Source organism: Lutjanus erythropterus, chromosome 18, assembly GCF_056507025.1.
Source record: "Lutjanus erythropterus isolate fLutEry1 chromosome 18, fLutEry1.hap2, whole genome shotgun sequence".
NCBI lineage: Eukaryota > Metazoa > Chordata > Actinopteri > Lutjaniformes > Lutjanidae > Lutjanus > Lutjanus erythropterus.
In genome coordinates, this window is record NC_139334.1 from 9978872 (window position 1) to 9990378 (window position 11507).

Here is an 11507-nt window from a genome sequence, read left to right on the forward strand (position 1 = left end):
GCTGTGGACAAGGTCAGCAACAAAACATATTTTAGCTACATAAAAAGATCAATCTAAAAAAGTGATATTAGCTTAAGTGTATACAATATTTAAAATATTACCAGCACTTTCCTTTCCCATTAGACAGCCTGTTCTAATGGAAGCCAAATATTGCTCATTCCAAACCAACCAAACTTCATTGTCGAAATCAGTAATTTTACCTCACAGAACATGGAGTTGCTGATCTACTGCTACCTCAAACTGTTTGTCTTTTATTGTGTGACTTTAGTAGTTCAAAAGGTTAGCTTGGATTCACTGAAACTGCTAAATAGCAACAGTTGCAGCAGTAGACAAACAACCCCCCTGTTCTGCAAGGTAAAATTATTGTTTTTGCAAAAGGAGTTGGCTGGTTGAGCGAGAAAGAGCAATATTTGACTTTTATGGTTATATGTAACAGAGGTTTTCCAAAGGCAAGGTAAAGTGAAAATATTCTAAATAGTATATTTCAACTAAGACAGCTCTTTTTTAGTTTTGTCTTTTTTTAAGGTGGCTAACTAGGTGGAACTATCCCTTTAAGTCCACATATAAAGTTGTGGCACAGGAAATTCTAATTTGGAAGTTTTGAGAGCAGCAGCTCAAAGGCAACATCAAGTGAATCAGCTTGGAGATGATTTGTTAAACCCTTTGTTCCCTGCTGAACCCGCCCACCTACAGATTGAGCAACAACGACATTTCAAAGGTTTAAAGGAGGCATATGGGTAGGATCCACCCTGCTTGTGTTTAGCAGAAGCTGAGGAGGAGCTGGTTGCTAAGAGAGATGCAAGGCTTTGTGCCGGGCTGCCTCCCAGTTAATTAAAATCCTACTTTATCTGTTTCATGCTTTCAATTAGAAAGCTCTGGAAAGGGCCCAAGCCTCTGCATGTAGATAACCATAGCAATAAGATGTGATTAATACGGGGGGCCCATTTGCACTGCAGGCTGCAGCAATGCCCTGCTGTTGTGTGCATGCCTTATTTTGATCCTGGGCATCAACATCTTGATGAGCCAAGCAAAAAATGGCTGTGCAGTGTCTCTGCAAAGTCTGCATGGCACCTCAAGCAGCAAATTAGATGGATAAGATCTGTTTTTAGAGGACATGGCAGGTGGTGGCCACCTGTGATCAAGTACGTCTGAACTGCAGCAATGACTGAAGCTGCAGAGAGTCAGCATCACTGTTGAGCCAGTGCCAAGTCTGTTTTTTTTTTCTTGGTCATCAGTAATCAAAAGAAGTGGCAGCTAGCAATGTTTGTGCTCAACTGACAACAGCTTCATCAATGCCCATCTCAGCTTTTCACAGGCCAAGCTATAGCAGCAATAAATCACAATAAACGTAGCACATAATGAACTGTATTTAGTTATAGTTTGTTTCAACAGCCAAACCTCTTTGAGCTAATTGTGTTATCAGAACAGATTCAGCAGGATAAAATGAATGAAACAATTGTTTACATTGCAACAGCAATTGATACATGTGAATATCATACAGATTATCTAGATGTTACTGTTAAGAGTGCCATCAATTACCACTCTATCATAACAAAATTGAAAATGACACAGAAGCAAATGATGTGCAATACAAATAATGGAACAGACAGGCATGCCTCTGGTTTACAAACCATAAAAACATATTTCAGTAAAGTGGTATGCAACATCCTACCAACAAAACGTATTTTCTCTTCTTTTTTTCCCCCAAACATAAAAGATGTGGCATCAAACAAACCTTTACACAAAACAGATTATTTACTGCCATCTACTGGTCAAACAATGGAACAGCAAACATGTAAATCATGACCTTTTCAGGCTTTGTAACCATTTCTTTAATATCTGAAAGACCTGAATGACTCCCTGAGTGACGATGAGGAGAGGGACTGGGGTGTCAGGGCAAAATTGTCTCCTTTCAAGGCTGAAGTGTCCTGTGGCAGATCAGCAGCACTTGCGCCAGGCTGGGGCATCACTTCTTGGGTAAATGCATCAGGAGTTTCCATGCCCCCAGTGGTCTCTCTGGGGGTCTGGGCTTGTGATATCTGGAGGAGGAAGCCTCTTTCTATGGCTGGTAAGATCGGGACAGATGACTGCTCTTTCCATAAGGACTTTCCTCTACCCACTGTGTCCAGCCGTACCTCTGTGCGCCCTCTACCTACACCTAGAGACGGGGGACTGTCGACAGACACTTCTTTCCTGAGGTCTGATACTGTGGGGGCATGGACATCTACAGATGACACGTCTCTCGGAGGGCTCGGGGGTGTCTTGTGAAGGAGAGCGTCCACTTGTGTTGCGGAGGATGATTTCACAGTTGCAGGTTCAGAGGAATCAGCCTGTGTCTCGCTCTGCTCCTGTGCTGCAGATGAGGTCTTCGATGGAGTCTGAGGGTTGAAGCGAGTCAGCAGACCATCTTCTGTGACAGTGTAGTGATTTGCAGCCCACTCCTGCCGCTCACAATACATTTGCTCCAGCTGCCTGAGCTCTCTGGGCAACGCCAGCACACTCTGCTGAAGATGCAAACGGGTAGACTGTTTACCTGCTCACCTGTATGCTTCTAAACTACTGCATATTATAAAACAGATGATTTTGGTCCTCATTTCAGGATAAGGACATTTCCGGTAACAAATCTCCCTGTCGATTAAGTAGAAATTTAAATTGCAACTAGCACACTAGTCTGTAAGTAAGAAAACACTCAGAGCTCGAATAAAAATTGAGCACAGTTTTAAGGTTACTCATCTGAAAAAAATGTAAAGTGCATTTAAGAGCCATTTTAAAATGTTGACCACATTCTTCAATAAACAAATAGTATTTTAAATGCCATTAAAATGTGTGGCACTTTGTTCCATTCATTATGAACACTGCAAATTATCCCACAAAAATGACAGCAAGTCAGGTTAAAATCCACATGCCTGTGCTGAATGTTGTTATTCAATGCTTCAGCCAAGTGGTTCTATGCCAGTTTATTCTGACAGCCAACATACAACCGCATTTTCATTTTCTAAATCAATACTGCCAAACTTCACTGGATTTACAAAATTTAATCTTTCCCGCTTTCCACCACACTCGTTCAGCGTGCGTAGGGGCAAGTGAGGGATGGCTGTGAAACAGTTTTACACAACAGTTAGTAATTGATGATTACTTTAAACGACTAGTCTTTTTGGTGCCAACTATCAAGGATAGCGACATGTAATCCACTTGTTCACTCATCGCATGGACACCTCTGTCACATGTGCATCCGTACACTGAAATGGGTTCTGCTCACTGTTATTGTACCTTCTGTTTGTTCTGGCTGTGAAGACAATTTCAATTTAAGAGACAGGGGACCAAATATACAGTCCACATTCACTGAAATAATTCGAAAGTTCAGCTGAAGGTAATATCAGACCTGCAGGCAAATCTATCAAATTAATTTTAGTATCAAATTTTATGAAGCAATTTTGTACTAAAAAAAATGTCATTTGGAAGATATCCACCTTATTTGACTTACACAGTCTCCTAAAGCCTCAAATGAACTTCAGCTCAACAATTTCATTTTTACACAGAATGCAGACAGTAAATCACACCACTGGAATCATATTAGGAGAGGATCTCAGCCAGAATGGAGAGGAGGAACAATAACAGTGACAAAACTGTTTAAATATATATATTGACATATGACTACTGTATTTATAAATTTGAAATTATGTGAGTCAGCTTTAGCATTGATGAGCTTTAGCACCTTTACCTTTTATAAAAGCAATCAGGGTCTGAAATTAAGATTGTCTGCGCTTCTGAAATCTATTTACAATATTTTAAGATTGCTAATACTGAATCAGCCGTATCTGACAGTAGAAATATGTAAGTAGTGTAAACTTAATTGATGACTAAAGAACTGCTTTTGCAAAATATTATTTATCAATATGGAAAGAAACTACCATTGCTGCAGGTGACCTGAAACTTTTACCTTCCACAGCCAACATTTACCCTGTATTGAGCAGGTGAAAGGTGCTTTTTTAAAACTACCACTGACAGGATTTTACCTCTGACTAAGAAACATTCTCACATCTCACTGATCCTAGGTTCTTTATACTGATTACCTGTTGCTTTTAGAATTGATTTTAATACTGTTTATATTATTTATTACTTTCAAAGCCCTGAGAGACCTAGCTCCAAGTTATTTGGCAGATCTTTTAGTGCCCTGTGTCCCTTCCTGCTCCCTGAGATCCTTTGATGTGTTATTGCTGGTTGTTCCTGGGTCCAGATTTGTACTTAAAAGGTGATAGAGCCTCGCAGTTAGGGCTCAGAGACTGTGGAATGAACTGTCTGAGGACACTGGGGCTGCAAAATGTCTTGTCTTTTCTTTCAAATCACTTTTAAAAACCCACTTTTGACAGGAAAAAGGGATTTTCATTGATTATGTAGATTTTCTCTGGTTTAATAATGTGCTTAGTTTTTATGTCTTTTTCTTATAGAAATTTTAAAATCTGCATCAACACATTTGTGAATTACTCACCATGTTGAAATGCTCTACTTCATCAGGTCTGTAGTAGCTGCTGCTCAGGTATGAATCCACCAGGGCCATATAGTCTGTCATGAGTTTATCCAGCAGCACCAGTCTGAGAGGTTGAAGGTGGAGGACTGACAGGGCCATCACCTTAAGCAGGGGTACAGGGCAGGGCCGCTTCTGCCACAATTTCCTTTCTTCCTGTAAAAACACACACCAGTGATTACATCACATTTAGATATGACTATACTATTAATAAAACCATCTCAGTTGAAACTGTGTGCTGTACCTCGGTGAGCTGTGACATCATCTGAAGGGATAAGAGCTGTGAGGAGGGCACCTTTAGATGGAGACTCACCACCTCCTGGAGAGTACAGACTCTGTCGGGAAGATAACCTCCCGTCTCTGAATGGAAGCACATGACATCTGCCACCTTAACACATGCAGAGAGAAAAGCAGGAAATAATAAGCTTGAATATACATACAGGAAAGAAGCGTGAAAGTGAGACACACATCAGTGAATGATTTCCTGAAGTAGGAAACTGTACATACTGCATATGTACCTGTGTATCAAAGACGTTGGTTAGCTTTACTCCAAACTGAGCACTCAGACATCCAGCAATGGCTCTGCAGTCATGAATGACCTGTACCAAATGTACAATCAACAAAGATGTTCCGGTAATAACCATCATAGTGACTGAGCAGTCTTTCTAGTCTGTTTACACCACTCACCTTCAGTATGTGCTTATTTTCCAGGATCAAGGAAAGACCATTCTTGAAGGCCCGGGCTCCAAGCAACAGGATATCAAACAGGTACACTTTGTTGTTAGTGGCAATCTAGATTAATTGAGACAAGTTTATGTTATTTTCTTATCTTTTCATTCTTGTGAAAAAGAAGGAAAAGAAGATAGGAGCAAAGGCCAGATGGAAGGGTTCAAATAGCAGGAATTCAGAGCCTCGCACCTGCAGCCAACACAGTCTGCCATGCTCAAACACCTCAACTCCATCTGCTCCCACACCTATCACACGCTGCTTCTTGATGTGCATTACCTGAGGGATGTGAGCTCAAGATATTATAGAGCATTTTAAGACAACAGGTCTCAGTAAAAACATGTCTCCACTGTTACATAATGTCTACAAATGTGAGCATTGAAATTATTAATTTAACAGGAAAGGTACTCAAAGGGATAGTTCAGATTATATAATGTGGGTTGTATGAGGTACTTATCAATAGGCACTGTATTAGTATTAGCTAAAGTAGATGCTGGTCGATTTTGGTTGTTTTTGGTACAGGGCCTTTTTAAGGGGCTGAAATCTGTTTTGTGGGGCATGTCGACTAGCATCTATTGTAAGTAATACACAGACTGTAGATATGTACTTCATACAACTCCTGTTGAAATAATCTGAACTCGCCCTTTAAAAACTTACAGCAGGTCCAAACTTCTCATGAAATTCATCAATGACTGTAAAGTTGATGTACTCATCTTCATCGTCTGTGAAAAAAAAGGATCATCTCAATAGTGAATAACGATTTAGAAGGCATGAATTTGAGGTGTACATACGCTTAATAGTGAGTATGAGTAAAGCTTTAGACAAAACACTAAAAGTTAATAATCAGTTCCTTTATTAAACGTGCTTACCCAATGCGATTTTCTTCCTGTATGGCTGAAACCTTTCCACATTCAAGTGCTCCTCAGGTCTGTGGTCTTGGGTATTTCTGTTTAGCACATTGCATGTTAGCCTACTACAGTTTGTGGCCAAGTCAGTCACCAATTAAGACACATTGTTTAATGATTACTTACACACTGTCAGTCTTTGCTTCGTTGCAAAACTCCACTGTTAATTAAAAAAAAATATAAATACGTCATGTCAGATATAAAAACTTTTAATAAAGCTTTTTAAATATTTCTAAATATTAAGCTTTTCATCCATCACTTATCATGAGTGAACTCACCATTCAGAATCTCGTGCCCGAAGAACAACATTGAGCCGGGAAATTTGCAGCCATCACTGACACAAACAACTGAAACCATAAACAAAAGTGAACAAATTGTAAGTTTAGCGACCGACAGTGACATGTTTTTAGGCCTACAGGCAGCAAACTGCCTCTCCACATAACTAAGTATAAAGTTAAATCCTCAAGAATGTTGGAAGAAGACCGACTATAGAGCCAGAGCTAGCTAGACTAAATGAACATTTTGCTAACCATCCGCCAAAACCAGCGTTTTGTTGGGATTGATACGTTGGACGACGCCGAAGTAAGACGAAGTCTTGAGGGTCAGTTTGATGCGTTTTCCCTTGAGGATATTCACGAACTGAACGTCTTCCACAACCATTTTTAAGTTGTTTCACGCCACCAAAAACAGTGAAGCTGTTCCTTCGGAACTATCAAGCTGTCCACGGTTTTTTCGTTTGCCACATCAATGACTAGCTACACCTGTACGCGTGCGAGGTTGGGTCTTTAAGGGAAGCCAGCGAAAGGTCTCGCGAGATTGATCATTTTAACCCAAACCGTGACTTTCAGCTAACCCTAACCAGGTGCCTTATTTCCGTACACCTATCCAGATTTAAGCACAGCGTTGCCGTGTTACAAAACATAATTAATTTGTACAAGGTGCACAATGAAGAAACAATACGTTTAAATCTCGCAAGAGTTTCTTATATCAAAGTTTCCCTTCTTTGCACACACGTGCAAAGCAACGAAGTTAAAGTTGCTTTCAAAGGCTCCCCGTTAATTTAATGTTCGACTTCCTCTTCCCTTGCTAACACATCAAAATCAATCAAATAAAACCGACTGGCAGGCAATGTCTAATATTATAATAGAACATTATGTATATTTGTATATTCGTTCTGATACACACTGTACATTAGCATATTTACTTTGTAATTATAAAATAACATTTTATGGTAATCTACACCAGTCGGTGTTAGGTTTTTCTATATGGACTGACATGCATTAATTTACAGATATGGATGTGTGTTTCAAATTCAGGGCTGTGTTAAATCAGGATAGTTCAACACGTCAACTGGTCAAAATAAGGGGCACATAAAAAAACGTTGTCAAATAACTAGACAAATACGAGAGACATGCATAAGCAGACAAATAAAAGTGAAGGTTTACTACAAACTAAATTTGATTCTGCTCAGTGTGGAGGCTGTGGTGGTGAAACAACAACAAGAGCACACTGAGGTTGCACAGTAAGTGCTGTCTATACATTATGGTAATGAAACACTTAAACACTTGAGTGATTTATTTCAGTAACTACCTGTCTACAAAAGGCCAGTGAGCTGCCAGGTGGTCAGCAGATCATCAAAATATCCACCAGGTGGTGGTCACAGCCCAAGTATTGAGTTAATTGTTGTTAGTCTCAGGTCTTTCTCACTTTTGGCTTGAGTGTGGGCCTTAAATGTGCCAGTCTGATAATAACTCTTTTTTCATTTTCTTTTTTGTTTTCATTTTTCATTAGTATGTGTACAGGGTATCAGTGGCCCATGTTGGCGTACAGTAGAGAGGTATACTTTGCCCAGGAAATATGACTGTACTTTAATTAGATCTTGATAATTTATAACAAGTCTTTCACTGCCCTTTTTACTTACTCCCTAAAGACATAAATCATCATGCTTCTGCCTGCAGCAGTGACTTACTGACTACTAATTGGCAAACTTGCATATTTTCCATCTGGCACAGGGCTGATGCCTGAACTTGTACCTGATTATCTTCAAAATTGTCTATATCCAGGTATGCATAACAAACACATCTGATATGTTATCCATACAAAACAAAATGCAAATAAAGATTAATAGTAACATACATGAAAACATCGGCAAAACTTTTCTTCGTTTTAAAGATGCAATATGTAAGCATTTTAGTTTGAACATTCAAAAAAATTACTAGTACAGTTCTTATAGACGATACTGATATCTCTGTCCTACATGGACACAGACCTTCAGACAGACTGAGTGGCAAAATATCCTGCAAGATGGCTGTCTTTAGTGTGTTTTCTTGGCATTCAAGCTGAAGGTTAACATTGCCACTCAGTAGCCTTTTTGCCACTCAGTGGGTATAACTTTGATCAAACACTCCTTTGCCATTTGTTATGTTAAGCTCCCATGGAAACTAAGTTTACATGAGGTCATTCAGAGTGCACAATCATAAGCACGTGAAGAAATATGATCCACCTAAATGCATCATATGCCGTCAGAAGCAGTGAGATGACTGGACTGGAATGTGATGTTGGACTGGACTTGATGTTGAATCAAGTCACTCCTGTAGTAGCAGTCTAAAAATTTTCCTTATCAGTTTGTGTTTGTTATTGGATTAAGGTTAGGTGGAGACTCACAAGGAGGCAATGGTCACAAGTAACACCAACCCCAAACAGTTACTGTATGCTTCTAAACGGATTCCTTGGAAATTTATGCAAAATGTGGCAATGATTTTTCTATTTTATTTTATTTTATTCAAGCATTTCTGTCAGCAGCACTGGGCTCAATGTCATGAATGGAATCAGATCAGATTTAGATGTGCCTTTAACCACATGGGGGCAGGCTTAAGGCGTCACTGACTGCTCTGATAACAGCAGGGACACACAAAGGGGTACAGACAAGCTATCTTATCAGACATAGCCAGCTGCTAACATACAGGTTCTCATGACTTCACTCTGCCTGTGGAAACACATGAAGTCAAACTGCAGTTCATCTGTGGACAACACGCGAGGAGGCACCTAATCAAAGGGAGGACGCTCTGGGGGTGCAGGAGGTACAGAGCTGTCTCCAACTGTATGCACCTTACTTGTCCTGTGGTGTGTACTGCCCCTCCTGAGCTTAAACTTGGTAAAAGTCAAGTGAAAAGGGGCAAACGTGGAGCTCCAGACCTAATGTAAGAACATCCCTTTTGCTTAAATTTCATGTTTTATGGTAAAATAAAAAAAAAAAAAGCTGAGTTGAATTGTGACCAACACCATGTTACTATTGGAGCAAACAACTAATAGATTGACTGAGAAATGATCAACAGATTAACTGATAATGAAAAGAATCATTACTTGCAGCCCTATTGTCTATTAGAGCATACTTAAGGTGAGAACTAGGACCACAGCTGATGATTATTTTCATTGTTGATAAATCTGTCAATTATTTCCTTGATTAAACACTTAGTTGTCTATAGTTGTCTATAAAATGGCAGAAAATGGTGAAAAATGTCAAGCAGTGTTTCACAAGCCCAAAACGATGTCCTCAAATGTCTTGTTTTGTCCTCAACTCAAAGATATTCAGTTTCCTGTCATAGATGCGGAAAGAAACCAGAAAATATTCACTGTTAAAAAGCTGGAATCAGAAAACTTTAACAATTAACTTGAAAAATTACTCTACTCAAACCAATTAACGGATTAATTAACTAACGATTACTAACGACTAACCAATTAATTAACTAACGATTACTTTCATAGTCGATTAATTGGATGATTATTCTCTCAATTAATTTGTCAATTAATAGTTCATTGGTGTCTAAAATGTTAGAAAATGGTGAAATTGTCATAGAAGACTAAAGAAACCAAAAAAAAAAAAAACACATGTAAGAAGCTGGAATCAGAGAATTCAAACTTTTTTTCATCAACAATTACTTGAAGTGATTCATTGATTATCAAAATAGTTAGCAATCAATTTAATAACTGATTAATCTATTAATCGTTGCAGCTCTAGCTAATGAACTTTGATGTTTTTTGTTGGCATAATGTCAACATTAATCCCTTATCATCACAGAGCTCTGTTCTCCAGCCAGACCATGTGATAAAGTTAACTTCTCAAAGCAGTCGAACGACTTCAGGAAACATCCTCTCTGGACCACCTACAGAACGGTACAATAACTTTATCCTCCAAATAAGCCATAATGGAACCTACAGCCGCTGTTATCTTTAGAGGAAGGTCCACCCTTTTCCTGCTCTGCAGACTGAACAAACAAAAAGATTTTGTAAACTAAAAGAGGGATGACATGCCACAGATTTTCCTAAATGTTTTCGTATCAAGGACCCCCGAGAGACATGGGACCCTGGTTTTGTGTGAATCTAATGAGATTTTCTTGCTGAATGTGACGGCACAGCAGAAACGTGTAGGTGTGGAGAGTGAAATCTATGATCAAATTAGTAATCCGTATAATAGTTTCAAATCAGTGAGATGACAGTAAAAAGACATAACTGTTTCTCATTTATTTGCCTTTCCCTCAAAGGAGAGAAGCTACAGGGGTGGATCTAGAGGGGTGGGATGGGGTGGCAGCTGCCTCAAAGATACCTAGCCACCCCAGCTGACACTCTGATTTTGAACAAGCTAATTCAAAGATAAATACAGCAGAAACCTCTTCTAGTGATCACATCTGTCCTGATCTAATTGATCAAGCTGATCATTATCCTATTATTCTAATAGTTGTATTTTTTTCTTTTTCTTTATAATGTGCTCAGTCTATTGTTCTGCTCTACTAATCCAGCAGGTGGTGGAACTATTTCACGAAACTATCTGGCTAAATTCGATATGAATGATGGAGAACAGGCATTATGGTCGACTTTTGGTAGAACTAGACGGGGCATTGCAGCTTAGCCTTGCCACCAATTTTTCCCAATGGCCACTCGCAGTATTGTGCAGTAGTTGTGACTCTTTCTATCATGAATTTTTGATCCTTGGATGTTTGTTAAACATTTCTTGAGCTGAAAATAGCTATCTAATAATCCGGGACGTGAACACATAATCTAACTGATCTAAGATCTCTGTTCCCATATGTTTACCTGTATCATCACAACTGTTTTGTGTTATTGTCTGTACTTTATGTCCATTACGTCTGTCTTGTCTATGTCACTTTTTCTTGTCATGCTTTCTCACCAATAAAAAACAAACAAACAGATATCTGTGACATCATCACAATATTAAGTCAAAGGGCCAAACGGGAACTCGTGGGCGGCGGTAAGAGGGAAACACTACTGCATATATTTCAGTAGGCCATCGTATAACCAGGAAGTAAACCTTGAAGCTAAAAAACTTTTTTAGC

At 39.2% G+C, this 11507-nt stretch overlaps 1 protein-coding gene across 3 annotated transcripts; it reads right to left on the minus strand.

The window, feature by feature from the left end:
• Positions 1–1359: 1359 nt before the first annotated feature.
• Positions 1360–6909, minus strand: exd1 (exonuclease 3'-5' domain containing 1). Of its 3 annotated transcripts, none has more exons than XM_084742462.1 (11): positions 6687–6909; positions 6435–6503; positions 6283–6316; positions 6121–6197; positions 5909–5973; positions 5444–5530; positions 5213–5317; positions 5044–5124; positions 4770–4913; positions 4490–4681; positions 1360–2501 (listed from the first exon to the last, which is right to left on the minus strand). In XM_084742462.1, the coding sequence occupies exons 1-11, from the start codon at positions 6814–6816 to the stop codon at positions 1833–1835; spliced, it is 1653 nt and encodes a 550-aa protein (XP_084598588.1). In that variant the 5' UTR covers positions 6817–6909; the 3' UTR covers positions 1360–1832. The 3 variants fall into 3 exon arrangements, with proteins under 3 accessions (XP_084598588.1, XP_084598589.1, XP_084598587.1); XM_084742463.1 differs by having other exon boundaries at positions 1360–2504; positions 6121–6179; positions 6687–6908; XM_084742461.1 differs by having other exon boundaries at positions 1360–2504; positions 6687–6908.
• Positions 6910–11507: the final 4598 nt, after the last annotated feature.

What these genes read in the sequence shown, in the direction of transcription:
- exd1 (XM_084742461.1), bottom strand. Translation starts at nt 6,816, where the DNA reads ATGGTTGTGGAAGACGTTCAGTTCGTGAATATCCTCAAGGGAAAACGC. An exon ending in CAGGAAGAAAATCGCATTGG is followed by an intron (nt 5,974 to 6,120) that starts GTAAGCACGTTT and finishes TTTTTTTCACAG; the next exon opens with ACGATGAAGATGAGTACATC. An exon ending in AAGTAGAGCATTTCAACATG is followed by an intron (nt 2,505 to 4,489) that starts GTGAGTAATTCA and finishes TTGCATCTTCAG; the next exon opens with CAGAGTGTGCTGGCGTTGCC.